Source organism: Cervus canadensis, chromosome 12 (assembly GCF_019320065.1).
Source record: "Cervus canadensis isolate Bull #8, Minnesota chromosome 12, ASM1932006v1, whole genome shotgun sequence".
NCBI lineage: Eukaryota > Metazoa > Chordata > Mammalia > Artiodactyla > Cervidae > Cervus > Cervus canadensis.
The window spans coordinates 9907586-9928592 of record NC_057397.1 but is presented as its reverse complement, the minus strand read 5'-3'; the positions used below and the strand labels follow the sequence as shown (position 1 = coordinate 9928592).

At 61.2% G+C, this 21007-nt stretch overlaps 2 protein-coding genes across 11 annotated transcripts in view; one reads left to right on the top strand and one right to left on the bottom strand.

Moving 5' to 3' along the window:
- The window catches only part of IQANK1 (IQ motif and ankyrin repeat containing 1), a 22481-nt gene extending 11288 nt beyond the window's left edge, over nucleotides 1-11193 (bottom strand). For 3 of the 9 annotated variants that reach the window (XM_043484321.1, XM_043484323.1, XM_043484322.1), the window contains exons 1-3: nucleotides 11059-11193; nucleotides 9462-9611; nucleotides 6141-6230 (exon numbers count right to left, since the gene is read on the bottom strand). In XM_043484321.1, coding sequence (XP_043340256.1) covers nucleotides 6141-6230; nucleotides 9462-9537 — 166 coding nt within the window. In that variant the 5' untranslated portion in view covers nucleotides 9538-9611; nucleotides 11059-11193. Of the gene's footprint in view, nucleotides 1-3935; nucleotides 4553-6140; nucleotides 6269-6542; nucleotides 6589-9461; nucleotides 9612-11058 lie in introns of those variants that run through there. The other 6 variants (XM_043484330.1, XM_043484329.1, XM_043484325.1 and 3 more) reach the window with 5 other exon arrangements.
- FAM83H (family with sequence similarity 83 member H) lies at nucleotides 7462-21007 on the top strand. Of its 2 annotated transcripts, none has more exons than XM_043484240.1 (5): nucleotides 7462-8230; nucleotides 14812-15273; nucleotides 16114-16278; nucleotides 16364-16488; nucleotides 16666-21007. In XM_043484240.1, exons 1-5 carry the CDS (start codon nucleotides 7673-7675, stop codon nucleotides 19472-19474), a joined length of 4119 nt encoding a protein of 1372 aa, XP_043340175.1. In that variant the 5' UTR covers nucleotides 7462-7672; the 3' UTR covers nucleotides 19475-21007. The 2 variants fall into 2 exon arrangements, with proteins under 2 accessions (XP_043340175.1, XP_043340176.1); XM_043484241.1 differs by lacking the exon at nucleotides 7462-8230 and adding an exon at nucleotides 11349-11607.

Sequence of the window (21007 nt, the reverse complement as noted above, 5' to 3'; positions counted from 1 at the left end):
TTCTGAGGCCTGTAGACATATCTGAACTGACACTGCTGCCTGGGGGAGGGGGGGCACATTGCAATATCATCATGGCCCTGTTTGAGCGAAGGCCAAGGGGCAGGCGGCACTGTGCCCCAGTCCATTCCCAGGTCCAGCTGGGACAGGGACACCTGGCTGCTGGCGGAATGCTCACACTGGCTTCTTCACCAGCAGAGCTGTTACCGTAGCAAGAGCCAGAGGGGAGCCTGAGAAACCCCCTTCCCGCCAGGACCGTGAACAAGATAGAACAATTTCCTGGAGGAACTGAAGAGACTAATACCAGCACCAAAGACGTGAAGGGACCCCTATAAACATAGTCAGTTGACCTTTGACAAAGGGGCAGAGGCAATGGGTGAAGCCAAGATGGTCTCTTTAAAAGATGTTGCTGCAACACTTGGACGTCCACACGCAAGAAAGTGAATCTGGATACGGATCTTACACCCTTCATGGAGATTAACTCAAGATGGATCACAGACCTGAATGTGAAACAAAACTGGAGCATTCCCTGGTGGCCTAATGGTTAGGATTCTGGGCTTTCACTGACGCAATCTGGGTTCAATCCCGGGTTAGGGTACTGAGATCCCATATGTCTTACAATCAAACCAAACAAACGAAAAACCCCACAGAACTTCTAGAATAGAAGGTAACAGAGGAGAAAACCCAGACAACCTTGCGTTTGGCAATGACTTTTTAGGTACAACATCAGAAGCACAAATTAATGAAACAACTGATAAGCTGGACTTCATTAAAATGAAAATTTTCTTCTTTACTAAACACAGTCTGGGAGAAACATTTGCAAAAGACACATTTGATAAAGGACTGTAATCTGAAATACACAAAGAACTCTTAAGACCAAACAGTAAGAGAACAACCTGATATTAAAATGGGCCAAAGAGCTGAGCAGACACCTCACCAAAGAACCTATACTGTTGGCACAGAAAACATGTGAAAGATGCTCCACATCACCTGTCAGCAGGAAATGCAAAGTAAAATAAGAGTGAGATACCTCTGCACGCCTATTAGAGCCAGAAGGCAGACACTCTGACACCAGGCGCTGGCGAAGGTTCGGGGCAGGGGAACCCGAGGTCAGTGCTGGTGGGAGCGCAGGAGGGTGCAGCCGCCTTGGAAGACAGTTAGGCAGTTTCTTATAAAACTAAACATACTCTAATAATTTGAAAACTGTGCTCCCTGGTTTTTACCAAAAGGAATTGAAATCTTATGCTCACAACAAATCCTGCACGCGGATGTTTACAGCAGATTTATTATAATTGCTAAAACCTAGACTCAACCATGATGTCCTTCAGCAGGTGAGTGGGTAAATAAACTGTGGTTCATCCAGACAATGGAGCCCTAAAAGGAAGTGAGCTCTCAAGACACAGAAAAACACAAGAGGTGCCTCCCTGCGGACTGAGCCCTGTGGATGGAGGGCTGCAGCCCCCTCCACCCCCAGGAACGCCGTCGCGCGGCAGACAGGAGTGCAGCCAGGTGTGCTTTCTGTCCTGAAGAATTGCTGTGTGCCTGACGCTGCAAGTCCTGGAGTGAGGACCCCAGCTCCTTCACTCAGTAATATGCACTTATGGAGGAACCTTAAATGCATACTCATACTGTTCACGGGGTTTTTAAGGCAAGAATACTGAGGTGGTTTGCCATTCCCTTCTCCAGTGCACCACGTTTTGTCAGGACTCTCCACCATGACCCATCTGTCTTGGTTGGCCCTACACAGCATGGCTCATAGTTTCCATTGAGTTAGACAAGATTGTGGTCCATGTGATCAGATTGATAAGAGGCTTATGGAAGCTTCCTGATGGGAGAGACTGAGGGGGAATCTGGGTCTTGTTCTGATGGGCGGGGCCATGCTCAGTAAATCTTTAATCCAATTTTCTGTTGATGGGCGGGGCTGTGTTCCCTCCCTGTTATTTGACCTGAGGCCAAACTATGGTGGAGGTGATGAAGATAATGGCATAAGAAAAAGTTGACTTAAAACTCAACATTCAGAAAACTTAAGATCATGGCATCTGGTCCCATCACTTCATGGCAAACAGATGGGGAAACAATGGAAACAGTGACAGACTTTATTTTGGGGGGGCTCTAAAATCACTGCAGATGGTGACTGCAGCCATGAAATTAAAAGACACTTGCTCCTTGGAAGAAAAGTTATGACCAACCTAGACAGCATATTAAAAACCAGAGACATTACTTTGCCAACAAAAGTCCATTTAGTCAAAGCTGTGGTTTTCCCAGCAGTCACGTATGGATGTGAGAGTTGGACTATAAAGAAAGCTGAGCGCCAAAGAATTGATGCTTTTGAACTCTGGTGTTGGAGAAGATTCTTGAGAGTCCTTGGACTGCAAGGAGATCCAACCAGTCCATCCTAAAGGAAATCAGTCCTGAGTATTCATTGGAAGGACTGAGGCTGAAGCTGAAACTCCAATACTTTGGCCACCTGATGAGAAGAACTGACTCGTGAAAAGACCCCATTGCTGGTAAAGATTGAAGGCGGGAGGAGAAGGGGACAACAGAGGGTGAGATGGTTGGGTGGAATCCCCAACTCAATGGACATGAGTTTGGGTAAACTCCGGGAGTTGGTGATGGACAGGGAGGCCTGACGTGCTGCAGTCCAAGGGGTCACAAAGAGTAGGACAAGACTGAGCAACTGAACTGAACTGAACTGAAATGCATATTACTCAGTGGAAAAAAACAATTTGAGAAGGCTATAATACCGTATGATTCCAAGTATCTGATGTCCTGGAAAAGGCAAAACTATGGGGACAATAACAAGACTGGTGGTGGTGAGGGATGGAAGACGGTGTGAGAAACAGACAGAACACGGGGGAATTCTAGGGCAGTGAAAATCCTCCGTGTGATGGCACAAGGATGTTTACATGTCATTAACATTTGTCCAAACCCACAGAATATACAATACCGAAAGTGGATCCTAATGTAAACTGTGGTGTGTCAGTGAGGCTCATCAGTTGTCACCAGTGTGAGTGGGGGACGTTGATAACGGGAGAGGCTGTGCATGTGTGGTGGGCTGGGAGTCTATGGGAAGTCTCTGTGCCTTCCCCTCAATTTTGCTCTAAAAGAATAAAACCTAAATTAAAAAACCAAATACTTGAGGAAATCAGGTGTGGTGCTTCCCATCACATCTCCATTAAATTCACCTGTCTGGCCTCTGCAAAAAACAAAGAAGGGAGGGAGAAGATGGATGAAGGAAACACATACAGACAACGGGCCAGTCAGGGCCGCCCTGAGCCTGGGGCACCCGGCGTATGGTGGCGCCTGGCCTGTGGTGCCCTCCCGTCCACGCCAAGCAGCAGGCCCTCTCTGCCCTGCCTCAGGACCACGTTACTCTCGGCGGGCAGGATGGCAGCCCCTGATAATGCCTCTGTCCTGTTCCCGGGAGTCTGTGAACATGCTGTGTTACATGGCAAAGGCCGTAAAGACTGGAGGCAGAACTAGGGCCGCTGTCGGCTGACCTGAAGACAGGAAGCCAGCCAGGGTCATCAGGGTAGGCACAGGAGAAGACACAGAGGAGCTGGGACTTCGGAAGAGGCTGCTGACTCTGGACAGGGAGGGAGCAGCCACGAGCCAAGGAATGTGGGTGCTTGCAGAAGCTCAGGAGGACAGAGGACAGATCCTCCTCTAGAGCCTGCAAGAAGCACCTTGATTTTAGTCCACTGAGGCCCAGGTCAGCCTTCTCACCCACAGAACTGCAAGACAGTAAATTTGTGCTGTGTTAAGACACTAAACACTAATGCAGTAATGCACAACAGTGCATTAGCTGTTGTTACAGCAGCTACAGAACTAGCACAGAAACCCACATCATCCCGACAACTCACAGATCCAGGCAGCTCCAGAGGGTGGGAAACTAAACCACACTAATGAAGAGTTTAGGGTTTGCAGATCTGGGATACCTTTGCCAGGATACCTTACAGGTAAGAGGAAAGTTGTTACGTCTCGGACCTCCTTCCATCAAGAGGCCCAGAGCTTGGCAGGCCTCTCAGGACTTCAGTGCAGCACGTGCTGTATCTGGGAATAGCATCCCACCCGTGTCCAGGGCTCCAGAGGACAAGCAGCCTGAGTCCCCACCCCGAGCCAGGGTCCTAGCTCTGGGACTTGCGGTGCTGGGCACACACAGCCGTCCTTCACAACAGAAAGGAACACATCCCGACGCACTCCTCTCTGCCACACAACGGTGTTCCTGGAGGTGGACAGGGGACTCCAGCTCGATCCACAGAGCTCAGTCCGCATGGAGGCGCCCCTCAGACTGCCCGCTGCCGCCTCACAGCTCCTCTCGGGAGGTCCCAGCAGAGGAGAGAATCTCCCAGGGGTACCCGGTTCATGGCGGGGAGAGTGGCCTGCGGTGTGCAAGTAGACAACTCCAGGACAACGGAAAGGGCTTGGCCAGTGCATCAGAAGCCTGAAGTGAACAAGTCTGGAACGATGATGGTGAGCAGGCCTGGGGAAGGCGTGCAGGCCGACTGGCAGCATAAGCCCCTCTCGTCAAGGCCGATCTAGACTGGCTACCAACCTGCCGAATAACCGAGGTGACATCAGCTCATGCACTCAGGCTGATAATTTGGACAGATTGTCAGAAACATGGGTGGTGATAGGAGGCCAGATCCTCTCTGGGGCAGGGGTGCTTCTTGGAATGTACCAGAGTGTGAATACACTGGAAGGGTACCCACTGCAGGGAGCCAAGGCTCCCAGACACGTGAGCACAGCCACAGGACAAGGTAGGGGTTGGGGGCGCATGCACTTCTGGCCACCCAGCACCAAGCAGAGCAGTCCTGCGTGACACCTCCACTGTGACGGGACCCTGTTTGTCCAGGCTGAAGTCTAGGCTCTGCAGCTGCGCCTGCCCTCCGGGACGAGGCCGTGCCTGCAGACCAGTAACACGTCCGTGGTCCTGGCACCCACCCTGCCTGAGTGGGGGACCCACCTCCTGCAGAAAGAGGCGAAGCAACGGCAGGTCTTATGTTACTTCAAGTCCACAGGGTGCAGCCTCAGACAAGGGTGGACTGACCTGTTGAAGGCTCGAGACCCTGACCTTGTAAGGCTGGTTTCTGTTCAGGAAAATTCAGTAGGAGCCCACTTCCCACTACAGAAACCCACAAGGAGGGGGCAGACACCCGTCCCTCCAGTGCCTGACAACGGAAGCAGGACCTAAGGGCAGACTGGACTTCTCACCAGGTGCCTGGATCTTGAGAAAGTGACAGCAGGACACAAACAACTGGGGACAGTCCTTGGCAGAGCGGCAGGGAGAACACAGCAGTGGTGACACCCGGACAGGGCTCTCTGGGGCCCAGCCTGGCTGTGTCTTCCACTTCCTCTCATTTCTGCCGTTTTCCAAGCCCCAATCTCCTGCTACTGGACAGCCTTCCAATACATAGGTTGGGCATTAAAACTTCTATAAAATGGACAGTCAGGACTCTTCAAGCCTTCTGGGGTCTGGCCCTGTCCTGAGGACAAGGTCAGGCTCCTCACCCTGGCCCTTTGGGGGTCCGGGGGGAAACCAAGGTGACTGGCAGTGCTGGGAGTCTATCTGGGGGTGAGGCCAGAGCCACCTGGGGAGGACCACACTTGCAGGAGAGACTGGCTGCTGGTGGCCACGACATGGAGGGAAATGGAGGGGCCAGAGTCAGCTGGCGGGGGGACGGGGGTATGTGGGGGCACAGAACCAGCCGCAGGCAGAGGCGCGGACACAGGCTCGCCAGGGAGCAGAGACAGACAGCAGACACGCGAGGCGAGGGCCTCCACGGTGTGCAGCTTCTAAGTGCCGCAGAGATTGACGACACCCAGGGGGTTGGGTACTCCTGAATGCGGGTCTGGGCCTCAGGAGGAAACTTTTCCTAGAGATTCTGCTCTGGAGGTGCCTGCCAAGAGACCACAACTGAGGCTGAGCGCTCTGAGAAGACGAGGCCTGGGACTGAGGGCCCCCACCCCGACCCTGGGGACGCTCTGCCAATGCGGAGGGGGTCCCGCTGAAGCTGCGGGCGTACGGGAGAGGGGCCCCGCAGGCCCGCCCCAGCACACGCGTTCGCGGGGCGTGCACACACGGGCATGGCAAGGTGTCCAGCCCCCGGCCCGAGAGCGCACCGGGGAGCATGGCTTCTCACCTGCAGGAGCCTCCGGGCGCTCGGGGGGCGCGCGCCCCGTGGCCGGCGGGCCGGTCTCCCTCTGCGGCCGGCGGCTCTCTCCGGGCTTCCCTGGGGGAGGGGGGCGGTCAGTGGGGTGGGGGTGGGGGCGAGCTCGGCCCCGGGAGGGCGGCCGCGTCCCCGCGGGGCAGCAGCGGCCGCCCGCAGCCTCCTCGCGAGGAGACCAGGGCCGGGCCGCGACCGCAAGGGGGCGCCGGCAAGCAGGCCCGCCCGCACGTGGGCCGAGCTCCAGGCCCGGATCCCAGGTGTGGCCAGGCCGCCGCAGGACTCGCCGCCCGCCCCACCCCACCCCTAACACTGCCCCCGCCGGTGCCACTTCCCGTGCCCCGACGCTACTCCCGCTCTGTGCCTCCGTCTACCTACCCGAGAGGCCTCTGGGGCAAGGGCTGAGCGAGAGGGGTGCAGCCGGCGGGGCTGGGCCAGGCAAACCAGTCCAGCCAGTGTGACGGAGCCGGTTGGGATGGGGCCCTGGGCGTGGGTGTGAGTCAGCGGCCCCGGGCTGGGGAAATGACGGGGAGGAGCCGTGCGTGGGGCCCCCTCCCACCAGGAAGCGGGCGGGGGGACGCCGCCAGGCAGGCTGGCCCTGCGCGCCTCCCCCAGGGATCCAAAGGCTGGCCCCTGTGGGCAGAACCGCCGGACCCCCAATCAGGACGTCCTCAAGAGCCCTGCCCCAGCTCAGAGCAGGCCGGCCTCTTCCTTACTGCCCCATGTCAGTCCACTAAATGCTATCTGGGCCTTCCACCTTCCAGCCTCTTCCACCAGTCCCCGGCACCCCTGGCCCCCACTGGGAGTCTCCCCCGGAGGGGTCAGTGGGTCCATCAACTGCAAAGAACGCCCCCTCGCCCTCCCGCAGCTCCCCCCGCCCGCCAGGTGGGCTTCTCCAGGCATGCTGGCTGGGGGCTGGGGCCAGGGGCTCCTGTGGCAGTTGGGTTAGAGCAACCTGTGAGCACCCTGCCTGGATGGTCGGCGCGGCCCGGGACGCGGCTCCGAGGCCTGTGGGCTGCAGCTGGAGCTCCCTGGGAGCAGGGAGGACGGGCTGGGACGGGGTGGGGGGCACGGGTGCCCGCCCAGGGCAGGTCCAGACGCGTCCCAACACCCAGCCCGCAGTCTGGCTGCCGAGTCGCCTCCTCCGGTTTCTCTCAGTCTCCCTCCCAGTCTGGCCGAAGAGGCCTGTGCCCCAGCAGCCCTGTGCCGTGTCAGCGTGTTAGTCAGCCTCACGCCGGGTGAGCCACCGCGCCGTCAAGTCCCTATAAACTCTCTGGCGCAGCCCAGCCCGCGGAGTGGGTCTCTAAGGCCCACAAACAGAGCCCGGGCCAGCACCTCAGCCGGGGTGCCAGCCCAGGGGAAGGGCAGACACGAGGGGCCGCAGGAGCAGAGGGCCCACGTGGCCTCTCAGGGGAGCCCCCTGGGCCCGCCTGACTGAGGCCGGCCAGCTGATGAGCCGGGCCCCCCGAGGAGCAGACACCTGGTAAAACAGGCGCCAGATCGGGGGCATGTCTGGCAAACGAAGTCGAGCTCGCAAACCCCGGCCCAGGAGGGCGGGCAGGGCACAGAAGGCCACGGGGCAGCAGGGCCCTGAGGCCAGGCCCCCGCCCCCCGCCCCAGGGTGCCTAGGGGACGAAGCGGGGGTGGCCCCTGTGGGGCACGTGACCAGCAGCAAGCTGGCTCCCCAGGGGCACCCCAAGGTGGCCAGACCAGAGCGGCCACAGGGAGCCAAGAGGCCGGAGCAGGCCGCTGCCTTGGGGTCCGAGCTGGTGCTGGTGCCCGCTGTGGACATGGAGGGCTACAGGGTGGGCGGCCTGGCGCCAGGCCTGGGCCCAGAGCTGCTGAGGCTCCACGAGGTCGAGCTGTGCCTGGCCCAGGAGCAGCTGCTGCTGGAGGACCGGCGTCGGCAGGCCCAGCTGCACATGCGGCTGTGGCAAGAGGAGCAGCTGTGGCTGCAGCAGCTCCAGGAGCAGCAGGCCTGGGTGCGCGTGGAGGGGCTGGAGCTAGCCCTGGCCTTGGAGCAGCTCCACAGCGAGGGCCTTGAGGCGCTGCAGACCCAAGACCCGGTAAGGCCTGGAGGGGACCAGGGTGGAGGAGGCTGACCATCCCAGGGGTGTGGTGACCGTGGCAACAACCCACGGCACATCTGTGGGCCAAAGTGAGGCTGGTGCCCACCGCACGGGGCAGTGCAAGGACTACTCAGCCCTCTTGGGCTGGCCCGATGGTAGAAGGCAGAGGGAGCCCAGGAGGGGGCTGTTCAGGGAAACTGAGGCAGAGGTGTCTCTGCAGAGCACCCAGGCATCCTGGCCAGGTGGGCTGGGGCAGGAACTGTCCAGCACAGTGTTTGGGACATGTGGGGTGAGGGCCGGGTCCCGAGCCCAGGTGGACAGTCAGCAGGCAGGACCAGCACCCCTCCCCCACCCGACACAGCTTCCTGGCCGCCTGCCCGGCCTGCTGTTTATTGCAGAGCCTGTTCCCAGGGCTTGAGATGAGATGGCGGAAGCCACCTGAGCCATCATCCTCATTCCAGGAGTGCTGCCGCCTCAGACGCGGCTGGGGCTATTTTGGGGAGCTAGGGTCTAACCCAGCTTGGCGTGGAAGAGTGGGCACCACCATCCCGCTAGGTCTGGGGATCTGGGAGGCCTCTGGGGTCCAGGCCCGCTCAAGCAGGGGGCCTGCAGCCAGGGAACAGAGTGTGGGGCTCCCCTACCGAGCACAGACCCCAGTACAGGCCTGTGTGCTGGGAGGACCCCTAGCCGCAGCCTAGAAGGTGTTGGCAGCCTAGCAAAGAACTCAGATGAGTGCTGTGACAGAAGCAATGGGACTCAGAGAAGAGCGACTGCGGGTCAGGGTGGACATGGGAGGAGATACACTTCCTAGCCCGCGGCGGGACTGAGCCAAGGGCAAGCTGTCACCTTTCAGCCTCGAAGTGGCTAAAGAGAGCATGGCCTGAGGGAGCAGCAGACAAGGAAAAGCACACAGCATGGCCTCGGTGGCGCAGAGGGTCAGAGCGGACTGCGGGCTGCCTGAGAGTCCCCAACGTGGGTTCAAGCCCTGCTGTTTCAGAACCTATATTCAGTCCCCACAGGCCGCCTGTCTCCATGTGTCCTAAAGTTATGCTCTGAACACTGTCCTCAGGACCCCAACCCCAGGGGTACAGTCCCAGGGTGAGAGTCTGGAAGGGACATCTGCACTCTGACTCCTCTGTCTCAGGGAAGGGTCTTCCTGGGCGGCTGCACAGCAGGTGTCACAAGTCAGAGTCTGAGCCAGGCTGGAAGTCAGAGGGGTCACACTCACCGGCAGGGGCCCGTGGCTTGGCTCTGGGGAAGGACTTCCCTGGCGCAGCTCTGGTTCCCCCCTTCTTACTGCTCATTCTCCTGGGTGAGGGGGAAGGTCAGGAGGGTGTGCTCAGACTGGCAGAGGCAGTGGGGACAGCATCACACGGACCTGCGGGAACAGACAGCAGGTGCCGAACTGGGGAACACAGGATCACCCCCCAACGCAGCTTCCTGCCGGCTTCCTTGCCCACCCTCCTGCCCCTGGTTCTTGGCGTGTACGGGCCCAGTAGCTTGGGTGGGAATGCTTGGCAAGAACATCTGGCCACAGCTTGTCCCCCTTGTCCTCACGTCCCTGCCCCCTCAGCCTGGCTCACCCATCCATACCCCAGGATTGATGTCGGGTACCCATCTCCAGGCTTCAGATCACTGGGCTGAGCCAGCTTCATCCTAAACATCAGCCTGAGCCGACCTGGCCTTGCAGAAGCCTCTGTGCCCCCACTGCCCCCAGCTCTCCCCCCACACCCCACCCCTCTCTCATCTTGGCCTTGGCAGGAGGTGTTGTCGGGGCCCGGGAGCAACACCCTTCTCCCTGGCCCACTCGGCTGACCCCCAGATTCATTTCCCTGGCAGGGGGGCCCTCCCCTGCCCCAGGCTGTGTTGCCCCCCCTCCCCCACAGCACTGCTGCCTGAGCGCACACCTGTGTTCCCACCATGGATGTCACTAAGAGTTTGGGGAAGGAGCGAATGCAAATGGGAGTGACCCTGAAAGTTGGGAGGTGACCGGAGACTGGCTGAAAGAGACTGATGGGCACTCTGGTGAGGGAGGGACAGAGCTTGAGGTGGGAGGGCAGGGGCTGGTTCTGTCCTGGGCTTGGGCAGATGGTCGAGGGCTGGGCTGGGCCTGTGTTGTGTAAGGGCCCCTCAGAGAGGGTCTGATGGGGAACTGGGGTTCTGAGTAGGAATCTGGAGTGTTTGTGGGGAGGCTGGGGGGTTGGGGCAGCTAAGGAAGGGAGTGTGAGTGTGTATGTGTACATGCACACAAGTGTGGCAGGAGTGTGTGGGGCTCAGGGATTTGCAGGGCCCCCAGTTTCTGAGGAACTCTGGGTGCTCACGTAGGCGCCTGTATGTTGCAGGGTTCTGTAGGGGATGGCCCTGCTTGCATGCGGAGTCTGTGCACGCAGAGCGTGCTGTATGTGTGGACACGGGCGTGCACCTGAGTACAGCAGGTGCAGGCCTCATGCGCTTGTAGAGTCCTGTGTGGACCTGGGTTTCTGTGTGCATTGGGCACGGGGCTCCCATGTAAGTGGGGGTCAGTGTGTGTGTGGAGTCCCTTGTGTGTGCAGGTCCCTATGTGCCTGTACAGTCCCTGTCCACAGGTGTGTGCTACGTGTGTGGGTGTGCCAGTGGGGGGAGAGGACTGGAGTGGGGAAGTGTCCCGGTGTGCAGTGGGTCTTCTATGCGTGTGGGGGACCCCTCTTGTCTGTAGGGTCCCGGACACCTGTGGGCGTCGGAGTGTGCGGGGCTGGGGCAGTCCCGGTGTGGTGGGGGGCACTCTGCGCTCACAGGCCCCCAGGCCCTGCCCCGCCCAAGGCTCGGCGCCGCCCTCAAGGTCTCACCTGCTTCACCTGCCTCCCCCAACTCGTAGGCAAGGCCAGAAGCACCGCCCCCCGCGTCGGGCTGGCCCGTTTCCTAGCGACTAGCCGGAACTTCCGAGTCACCCCGACTTCCGGGGCGAGGGTCAAGGGTCAGGCTTAGGGCCCTCGAGCCTTCGGCGAACCGATGGGAGCCTGGGGACGCGGGGCCCCGGCAGTCCGGGCCCAGCGGTCTCCCGGGATCCCAGGCCGGGGTCCCGGTCCGCGCCGCCGGGGGGGGCTCGGCGGGGGTCCGGGGGCACCGGGGCGCGGGCGGGGGTCCCGGGAGCGGCGGCGACGGGCGGGCGGCGGAGGAATGCGGGCGCGCCGCGGGTGGGGCCGCCCCGCCCCCAGGTGCTGCCCGGGCAGGCAGGCGGCAGGGGCGGCGGGCGGGGCGGGGGCGGGCGCGTGAATCAGGCCGCGCGGCGGGCGGGCCGCGGTAGGGAGTGGCTGCCGGACCGACCGGACCGCGAGGCCGCTGGGCGGCGGTCGGCTCCTGCTGCCCTTGTCCCGAGACCCCGCGCACCTGGCCAGGTAGGGCCCCCTCCCCGGGCTCCGGCCGGGCGGGGCGCGCGGAAGGGGAGGCCGCGGCGGGGTGGGGCGGGGTCGGCACCGTCGGCGGCCCCCCCGGCGCAGCCTCACCTGGGCGGCCAGCCCGTCCGCACCTGGCTGCGTCAGCGTGACCCAGAGAGAGGCAGTGGGAGCCGCGCGCGAGGGGGTCGGGCCGGGTCTGCCGGAGCTGGGGCCGAGGGGGCGCCTCGGGCGCCCTCGCTCGACGCCGGCCCGAGAGAAGCGAGTGGGAAGGGGACCCGGGCCCAGATCGAGCCAGCCCAGGCCGGCCCGCCTTGCTCCTATCCTCGCGGCCTAGCTGGAGTCTGGAGAGCGTGCTGGGCTTGGCCTAGACCCTTCCTGGGGGGGCCCTTCTAGGCCGCCGTGGACTGAGGGTGGCCCGCGTGGCCGGAGCTCTGTCTGGTTCCCTCCGTGGGGCGCAGGATTCCCTGGCGCCCAAGTCCCTGGACTGGGTGGATGGACAGGACTCTTGGCCCAGGCAGCTTAACTTCCCGGGGTTCAGTCACCCGCTTTGGCCCTGCAGTGTGCACTGGAAAGCTGCGGCTCACCCACTTCCTCTGTGGGAATCCCAGCCCCGTCCTCCTGCGGCCTAAAGCCTCTGCCTGCCTGGCTCAGGGCCAGCCCACCTTGTGCCCCAGATCCCTCTCTCCGGATAAAACCCCAGGCCTGCCTGCAGGAAAGACTTCCACTGGAGGTCCCTGGTTCAGGAGCCCACTAGAGCCCTTAGGGCCCTGCCTGGAGGCTTTGTCGGCTCTGTCTCAGGTCAGAGGTCAGCAGCCAAGAGGATTCCTGCTGAGTCATCAGCTGGGGTGGGATAAGCGCCCTTCCCTCCCTTCAGGCCGGCGTTGGTAGGCAGATGTGGAGAGGCGGCTGTTGGGGTTCCCATAGCTGGGAGTGGCCACTGCCGGGTCCACAGGTCAGGGGCATGGGGACCTGTGAAAGGAGACAGGCAGAGGCCTGAGGTGGTCAGGGGCCCGCGTGTGGCTTCGTGCGGCTGGGCAGGGCCCCCTGCACACTCCCCCGGGACAGGGCCCCTTCCCCACCCTCGGATCCGCACCCCCTCTGCATGCAGCCTGGACACTTGGTGTTGATTCCCTTCCCCAGTAAAGTAGGAGGGAAGGAGGTCCCTTCCAGTATGTCTCCCCGACATGGGAAGTGGCACCCTCAAGGGTTGTCATCTGGAGAGCGGCCCCTCCCCAGTCAGATACAGTTCAAGATAACACACACCCTGTGGTCACATACAGGGTCAGTTCCCTGGTGCAAACAGGACCCTGACCACATACCCTCGTGTGTGGTCCTGGTACAGTGAGGACACATGGCCACCCCATGTGTACCCAGATACGCCTGCGGGCGGTGCCCCCTCTAAGGCACAGCAGGTTTTCCTCAATCAGACCAAGTAGCCTCTCCACTGGGTGTGACTGAATACACACGGGGGCGTCCCCCACCCCCACCTCTACGTCACTTCTCCTAGGAGGGCAGACAGGAAAGATGCCCCAAGTCATCCCAACCCTCCCAACTGTCTCCAGCGGGCCACTGACCCCGTCCAGTCAGCGCTGTCCAGCTGCACCTACAGGGGCTGGGGGCACTCTGCCTGTCGGCCCACATTCAGGAAGTCACGAGCCAGACAGGATCAGCTTCCTGTGACCCTCCTTCCAGATTAGGGAGATATGAGCAACCAGGTATTTCAGGGGTCCTAGGGAGACGGGTCCTAGGAGCCAAATAAAGACCCCCACCTGGCCTTCCAGGACCTATATTCCCCCAGGCCAGGCTCCCATGCAGACCCTTTGGAGACAGGTGGGCTGGAGTGGAGCCAGTGGGCCTGGCTGATAGTGTGAAGTTGGGGGAGCAGTGAAGGCGGAGAGGCTCACCTGGAGCTGAGGACAAGTGGGCAGTGACCAGGAACTTGGAAGGTTACTGCTGCCCCACGGGCTGGGCTTGGCAGGGACAGGCCCCCTAAGCTCCTGCCAGGATGTGAAATTCAGGCCTCGGGGAGGGGGAGGGGTTTTCCAGGAGTGCAGCCTAGGGAGGTGTCTAAGATGGTATGGTGGACAGGGGCAGAGGGCTCCGAGGTCAGCAAGTGGGTTGTGGGGCCGAGTGTGAGACCCTGTAGCACAGGTGGGGGAGTGGCCAGGGTCTGTGGATGGGGTGACAGGCTCTGTGCACTGAGGTCACCTTGGGCCAAGTGTGCTATCAGGTCAACCCTGACAGCTTCATTCAAAAAAGTTTTTAATTAAAAAAAAAAGTTTTTAATTAAATTTGTAAAGGGAATACTCCATTTACAGTTACTACAAAATATTGGCTATATTCCCATGTTGTCCAGTATATCCTTGAGCCTGTCTTAACACTCAGTACTTTGTACCTCCCGCTCCCCCACATACACTAGTAACCACTGGTTTGTTCTCTATATGTGTGAGTCTGTTTCTTTGTTATATTCACTAGTTGTATTTTTTTTTAGATTCCACATATATATCATACAGTATGTTTTTCTCTGACTTATTTCACTTAGCATAATGCCCTTCAAGTCCATCTATGTTGCTGCAAATCATAAAATTGCATTCTTTCTGGCTGAGACAGCTGCATTGTACAGTGGAGGGAACAGGCCATAGAGGCACAGAGAGCAGTCCAGGGTCCCCCAGCTCTAGGGGGCAGAGACGCAGGCAGTGCCCCAACTTGTCCAGCATGCACAGTGCCAGGGGCCACAAAATGCATTGTCATAAAATCAGAAGAAAAAAGTAAATATATTAATATAGTCTGTATTATATTTATATTTTCTTTATAACAACTGTCATATTTTTTTTAATGGAGGAAGGAGTCACAATGCAGAAGTGCCTTGGGCCACAGAGGCCATAAAGTAGCCCTGAGTCAGGCCCATGTGGAGCTGGAACCCCTACCTGGAAGCCGGGGCCCAGGGTGCCTCCTGGCCCCTGGTGAGAGGAGGGCCAGCCCCACTGCCAGAGCCACAAGAGACAACGGGCTTGTGTTCTGATGTTCCCCCAACTAAGGGGCACGCCAGGGTCTGGGAGTGCCCTGGAAAACCTCCAGGCGCGACCTGACCTCCACAGCCCACCCAGGGTCACTGACAGCCGCTGCTATGATATGTCCACAAGTGTGTGTGGGGTGGACCCAGAGCCCCTCCCCCTGTAATGTGTCTCCCTGCCCTTCCCCCAGGTCCCTGGCCCCAACATGGCCCGTCGCTCCCAGAGCTCCTCCCAGGGGGACAACCCACTGGCGCCCGGGTACCTGCCCCCGCACTACAAAGAGTACTACCGCCTGGCCGTGGATGCACTGGCTGAGGGCGGGCCAGAGGCATACAGCCACTTCCTTGCTTCTGAGGGGGCGCCTGCCTTCCTGTGCCCCGAGGAGCTGGAGCACGTGAGCCGCCACCTGCGACCCCCGCAGCATGTCGCCCCTGAGCCCCCCGAAGGCAGCCCCCCCAATTTGGACTTCGATGGCTCCTCTGGTACTTACTGGCCTGTGAACTCCGACCAGGCAGTTCCTGAACTTGACCTAGGCTGGCCCCTGACCTTTGGCTTCCAGGGCACTGAGGTCACCACACTGGTTCAGCCGCCGCCACCTGACAGCCCCAGCATCAAGGATGAGGCTCGAAGGATGATCCGCTCCGCCCAGCAGGTATGCTGTCACAGGCTCAGTGGGCAGTGGGGAGGGGCAGCCTGCAATGGACCTTGAAGCATGAGTAGGAGTATGAGGGTGAAGGGGAAATGCATGCCAGTTTAGGGGGCAAGTGTGGGGCCAGGATTGGCTGGCCAAGCCTCTCCAGCCCTCAAGCTGTAATGAGGGCTCCCTGGCAGACTTCTTCCAGGGTCATCAATGGTTTGGTTATCACAAGCTGCAGACTGCACAGGTTTGCCTACCCAGGGTCATGGCTGGTGCCCAGAAGCTCAGGGGCTCTGATGGTTGAGGCCCCTCCTTGCCTGGACTTAATGCTCAGAGAATTCTCTAGTCCTGCCCTTGACTTGCCTCCAACACCAAGCAGTTGGCAAATAGCAAATGGAGCCTGTTAAACCACAGACTTATGGCAGCAGCTCAGATGTAAAGACCCGTCTCTGCCCTCTGCCCCTTCACCCCTCCTCCCCAGATGGCAACTCCTTCCCAGGGGCAGGAATGGAGCCTGGGGCTTTGCCTTGCCCCCTCCCCCATCCAGGGCTCTGCCCTGAGCTGAACACCCACCCTGAGCTGAAGGACAGCCCTCCCTTAATAGGCTGCAGGCCATGTGCCTGCCTAGGGCTCCATCATGGGCCACCAGTAACCCCACATCTCTAATGATGGGCCCCTTCTGACCCCTGTTCTATGACAGGACCCCACTCCCCTGCGATGGGCTAGTAGCTGTTGTGGGCATTCAGCAATAACCTGCCCCTGCGCCCAGGGGGTGGGGAGGGCATGAAGGTATGGCTAGAGAATTGTGGGGACAGCTGAGGGTTCGGGCCTCTGTCCCTGCTTCACCCTCTGCAGGTGGTGGCTGTGGTGATGGACATGTTCACCGATGTGGACCTTCTCAGTGAAGTGTTGGAGGCCGCTGCGCGCCGCGTCCCAGTCTACATCCTCCTAGACGAGATGAACGCACAGCACTTCCTGGACATGGCGGACAAGTGCCGGGTCAACCTGCACCATGTGGACGTGAGTGGCCGGAGGGCGGGAGGGGATGACCGGGAGGGGCGCAGTGAGGCCCCTCTGCAGAGCCCTAACACCTCTCCCGCCCCAGTTCCTGCGCGTGCGCACTGTGGCCGGCCCCACCTACTACTGCCGCACTGGGAAGTCCTTCAAGGGCCACGTAAAGGAGAAGTTCCTCTTGGTGGATTGTGCCGTGGTGATGAGTGGGAGCTACAGGTGCGCCTAGCCCCTTGCCTCCCCATTCGAGGGCCTCCTTTCCAGAAGCCCTCCTGTAGCGCCCTAACCCTCATAGGCTTGGCCCCGCCCCTTCCCCACCCGGCCCCGCCCCTTCCCCAACTCTGGCCCCTCCCCCTGTCTTGCCCCGCCCTCTGACTGGCCCCACCCCCCTCCCAGCTTTATGTGGTCCTTCGAGAAGATCCACCGGAGTCTGGCACACGTGTTCCAGGGCGAGCTGGTCTCCAGCTTCGATGAGGAATTCCGCATTCTCTTCGCACAATCCGAGCCGCTGGTACCCTCGGCCGGGGCACTGGCCCGCATGGACGCCTATGCCCTGGCTCCATACGCAGGGGCTGGGCCGCTCATGGGCGGCCAGATGCCCGGGGCTCCCACCCCCTTCTCCTTCCCCAAACGCGCCCACCTCCTGTTCCCACCACCTCGGGAAGAAGGCCTGGGCTTCCCCTCCTTCCTTGACCCCGACCGCCACTTTCTGTCGGCCTTTCGCCGAGAGGAGTCTTCACGGATGCCCGGGGGCGCCCTGGAGCCGCACGCGGGGCTGCGGCCGCTATCACGTAGGCTGGATGCAGAGGCCGGGCCAGGTGGGGAGCTCTCGGGTCCGCGGGGCTTCTTTCAGGCGCGGCACCTAGAGATGGACGCCTTTAAGAGGTACAGCTATGCGGCCGCTGACGGTGCGGGCGCCGTGGAGAACCTGGCTGCCGCACGGCAGGTATCACGGCAGACGTTCCTCAGCCACGGCGATGACCTCCGCTTCCAGACCAGCCACTTCCACCGCGACCAGCTCTACCAACAGCACTACCAGTGGGACCCGCAGCTTGCTCCGGCGCGCCCACAAGGCCTGTTCGAGAAGCTTCGTGCCAGCCGTCCTGGCTTCCCCGACCACGACGAATTCACACTGGGCGCCGGGCCACGATTTCCGGAGCTCGGCCTGGACGGACACCAGCGGCTGGACTACGTGCCATCCAGTGCCTCGCGGGAGGTGCGCCATGGCTCAGACCCCGCCTTCGGGCCTGGGCCCCGCGGTCTGGAACCCGGCGGGGCCCCTCGTCCCAACCTGGGCCAGCGCTTCCCTTGCCAAGCAGTGACAAGGTTAGGCCCTGAGACGGCGCCCCAGCCCGAGCCGGAGCGCAGGGGTGGGCCCGAGGGGCGGGCCGGACTGCGGCACTGGCGCCTTGCCTCTTACCTGAGTGGCTGTCACAGCGAGGACGCTGGAGACGAGGGCCTGCCCACACCCATGGAGGCCGAGGCCTATGACGATGACGTGCTGGTTTCTGGGGGTCGGGCGACCGCTGGGGACCTGCTTCCCTCGGCCTTCCGTGTGCCTGCGCCCTTCCCAGGCAAGGGCCCAGTGCCGGGCTCGGGCAGCGGTGGCGGCGACTGCCCGGAGCGCGAGGGCCAGGAGGAGGCAGGCCTGGCCAAGCAGGACTCTTTCCGCTCACGCCTGAACCCGCTGATCCAGCGCAGCTCCCGGCTGCGCTCCTCGCTCATCTTCAGCTCTTCACAGGGCGAGGGCGCGGGCGGGGCTGCGGGGGCCTCCACGGAGAAGGCGCAGCTGCTGCACAAGGAGCAGACGCTCAGCGAAATGCTGGGGGCCGGTGGTGAAGCCGTGCGCTCCGCTGCCTCCACCAAGGTGGCCGAGCTCCTAGAGAAGTACAAGGGCCCCTCTCGAGACCCTGGCGGCGTGGGGACAGCGGTCACAGTCGCAAGCCACAGCAAGGCTGTCGTGTCCCAGGCATGGAGGGAGGAGGTGTCTGCGCCTGGCGGCGGCGGTGGCACTGAACACCGCAGCCTGGAGAGCTGCCTGCTGGACCTGCGCGAGTCCTTTGCACAGCAGCTGCATCAGGAGGCGGAGCGACAACCCGGAGCTGCCACTCTCACCGCCACCCAGCTGCTGGACACGCTGGGCCGGGGCAGCAGTGGCACGGACCGGCTGCCCTCCCGCTTCCTGTCCACCCAGGGCCACTCCACCTCCCCGCAAGGGCGGGACAGCCCCCCACCAGAGGGGCCTGGGGGCCACCAGTCTGAGCCAAAAGGGAGCCCCACCTCAGCCTACCCAGAGCGCAAGGGGAGTCCCACTCCTGGGTTTCCTGCCCGCAAAGGCAGCCCCACAGCTGGATTTACTGAGCAGAAGGGGAGCCCCACTTCTGTCTACCCTGAGCGCAGGGGCAGCCCGGTGCCTCCTGTTCCAGAGCGCAGGGGCAGCCCGGTGCCCCCTGTGCCTGAGCGCAGGGGCAGCCTCACCCTTCCCTTCTCCGGGGAGTCTCCGAAGGCAGGGCCCACAGAGGAGGCAGTTGGCGGCCCCATGGAGGTCCTGCGCAAAGGCTCCGTGAGACTGCGGCAGCTGCTGAGCCCCAAGGGTGAGCGGCGGGCAGAGGATGAGGGCAGCTTTCCGATGCCGCAGGAGAACGGGCAGCCTGAGAGCCCCCAGCGGCCGTCCCTAGGCCGGGTTGACAGCACCGAGGTGGCTGCAGAGGATCGGGGCCCGTGGGCTCGCGTGTCGTCAGCCACAGCCAATGCCTTGTACAGCAGCAACCTGCGGGACGACACAAAAGCCATTCTGGAGCAGATCAGCGCCCATGGCCAGAAGCATCGCGGAGTCCCTGCCCCAGGCCCGACCCCGGCCCACAGCAGCCCAGAGCTGGGTCACTCGCCAGCGGCCGGCGGCTTGGCCCCTGACATGTCCGACAAGGACAAGTGCTCGGCCATCTTCCGCTCGGACAGCCTGGGGACCCAAGGCCGGCTGAGCCGCACACTGCCTGCCAGTGTGGAGGAACGCGACCGGCTCCTGCGCCGCATGGAGAGCATGCGCAAAGAGAAGCGTGTCTACAGCCGTTTCGAGGTCTTCTGCAAAAAGGAGGAGCCAGGGGCTCCCGGGGCAGCGGAGGGCCCTGCCGAGGAGGATGCCAGGGACAGCAAGGTGGGCAAGTTCATGCCCAAGATCCTGGGTACATTCAAAAGCAAGAAGTGAGTCACCTGGCCTTCCAGCCCAGGCCAAGGTGCCTGCATCACCGTTGGGCAGAACTCTTGGCCCTCAGCCAAAGCCCAGGGAACCGGCTGAGCCAGCCAGAGCTCCGCTCCACCTGAGGCTCAGCCAGCGGCCCTGCCGGCCTCATGCCCCTGGGTCTCTCCTCCCTTAGAGCTTCAGCCCCAGCTGCCCACTGCCTTACCACCCCAGCTCTGGCCCTTCACACCTCCGCCTCTGGAGCTTCAGCCTCCCCCTTCTTAGGCATCTGTTTCCCCCATCTCTCTGTGCCTTAGGCCCCCATACTCTGGGGTCCATGTGTCTCAGGGCTTCCGTGTCTCAGGGGTCCCCTCTGCTCATGGCCTGGCTGTGCTGCCCCTGTCCACTGCCTGGCAGCCCCCTCCTCTCTAGGCCTCCGTCTCTCAGGGCCTGTTTCTGCACCTGCAGTCTTAGGGCTCACTTCCTGCCCTTTCCCCAGCACGTCCCTCCTTCCCTCCCTCCGGGCCCCTTCCCTGGTCCCCATCCCTTCAGCAGGGGAGGGGCCACCCTGGTGAGAACTGAACCAGGTGTGGCCACCACTCCTGCAGGGCCCTGGCCGGCACCCTGCAAGGGCGAGAACCCCTGGCTTTGTGGCACAACAGCCCAATGGATGATGGGAGGCCCTGGCCTCACGAAGCGTTCCTGACAGACACGTGTTCCCAGGTCCATCTGCAGCCACGCTGCAGAAAGGGGTTGGATGTGGAGCCTTGTCCTGTGAGGGCAGAGGATGGCGTGCGATGGCCCCTGAGCCCCGGCACACTGCTCTGAGGGGTATCAGTGTCCCTGACGTGGGACCTCTGCACCTCAGTCCCTCATCTAAGTGGTCCTTGCCCTGCAGGTGCCCAGCAGACCCAGACTCCACCCTCTTGTGCATCCTTTCCCCTTTGTCACCAGCCCCGCAAAAATCTGTCCAAGGTTCCCCATTTAGCTTTCTTGTATCTTTTTTTTTCACCTCCAGACAGTAACTGATCTGGAATGATTCATTTTGGCACCAAATGCTTTGAAAGCCACCCCTGCCCCCACCATAGGTGCTGGTATTGTTAAATTAGTGTTTGTGCTATTTCTTTTTAGTTTTTTTTTTTAAGTATAGGAAAGCCTAATTGCTCTTTGGGGACTGTTGGGTGTGGCCACAGTCCTGACTGAGCCCCTGCGCCCTGGTGGCCCGTGGTCTCATCACCAAAGCCACCGCCCAGGTGGGGTGACAGCAGAGACTTTGGTTCGAATGGAAAAGGCCTCTGGGGAGCCAGATGAGCCGGAGCATCTCTGGTCCTCGATGTGCTTGCTGACACGTTTGGTTTGGCCTGGCCTGGTGTGCAGCTGTTCTGAGCAGACCAGGCTGGGCCTGTCGCTGACGGAGAGCCCTCGCAGGAAGTGGAGGTTCTGCCCAGGGAGAGACCCGAGGCCTTCGGACCCTCCCAGCTGCGTCCTCCACGTCATGCTTAATAAGACCTCACCTCAAATGTGATTCTGCACATTTTGGTGTTAATAAAAAAAAACACA

Excerpts from the sequence above, each read along its gene's own strand:
- FAM83H (XM_043484240.1), top strand. The coding sequence starts at position 7,673 with ATGTCTGGCAAACGAAGTCGAGCTCGCAAACCCCGGCCCAGGAGGGCG. Across the intron at positions 8,231-14,811 it reads CGCTGCAGACCCAAGACCCG|GTCCCTGGCCCCAACATGGC; the intron begins GTAAGGCCTGGA and ends CCCTTCCCCCAG. Across the intron at positions 16,489-16,665 it reads GTGATGAGTGGGAGCTACAG|CTTTATGTGGTCCTTCGAGA; the intron begins GTGCGCCTAGCC and ends CCCCCCTCCCAG.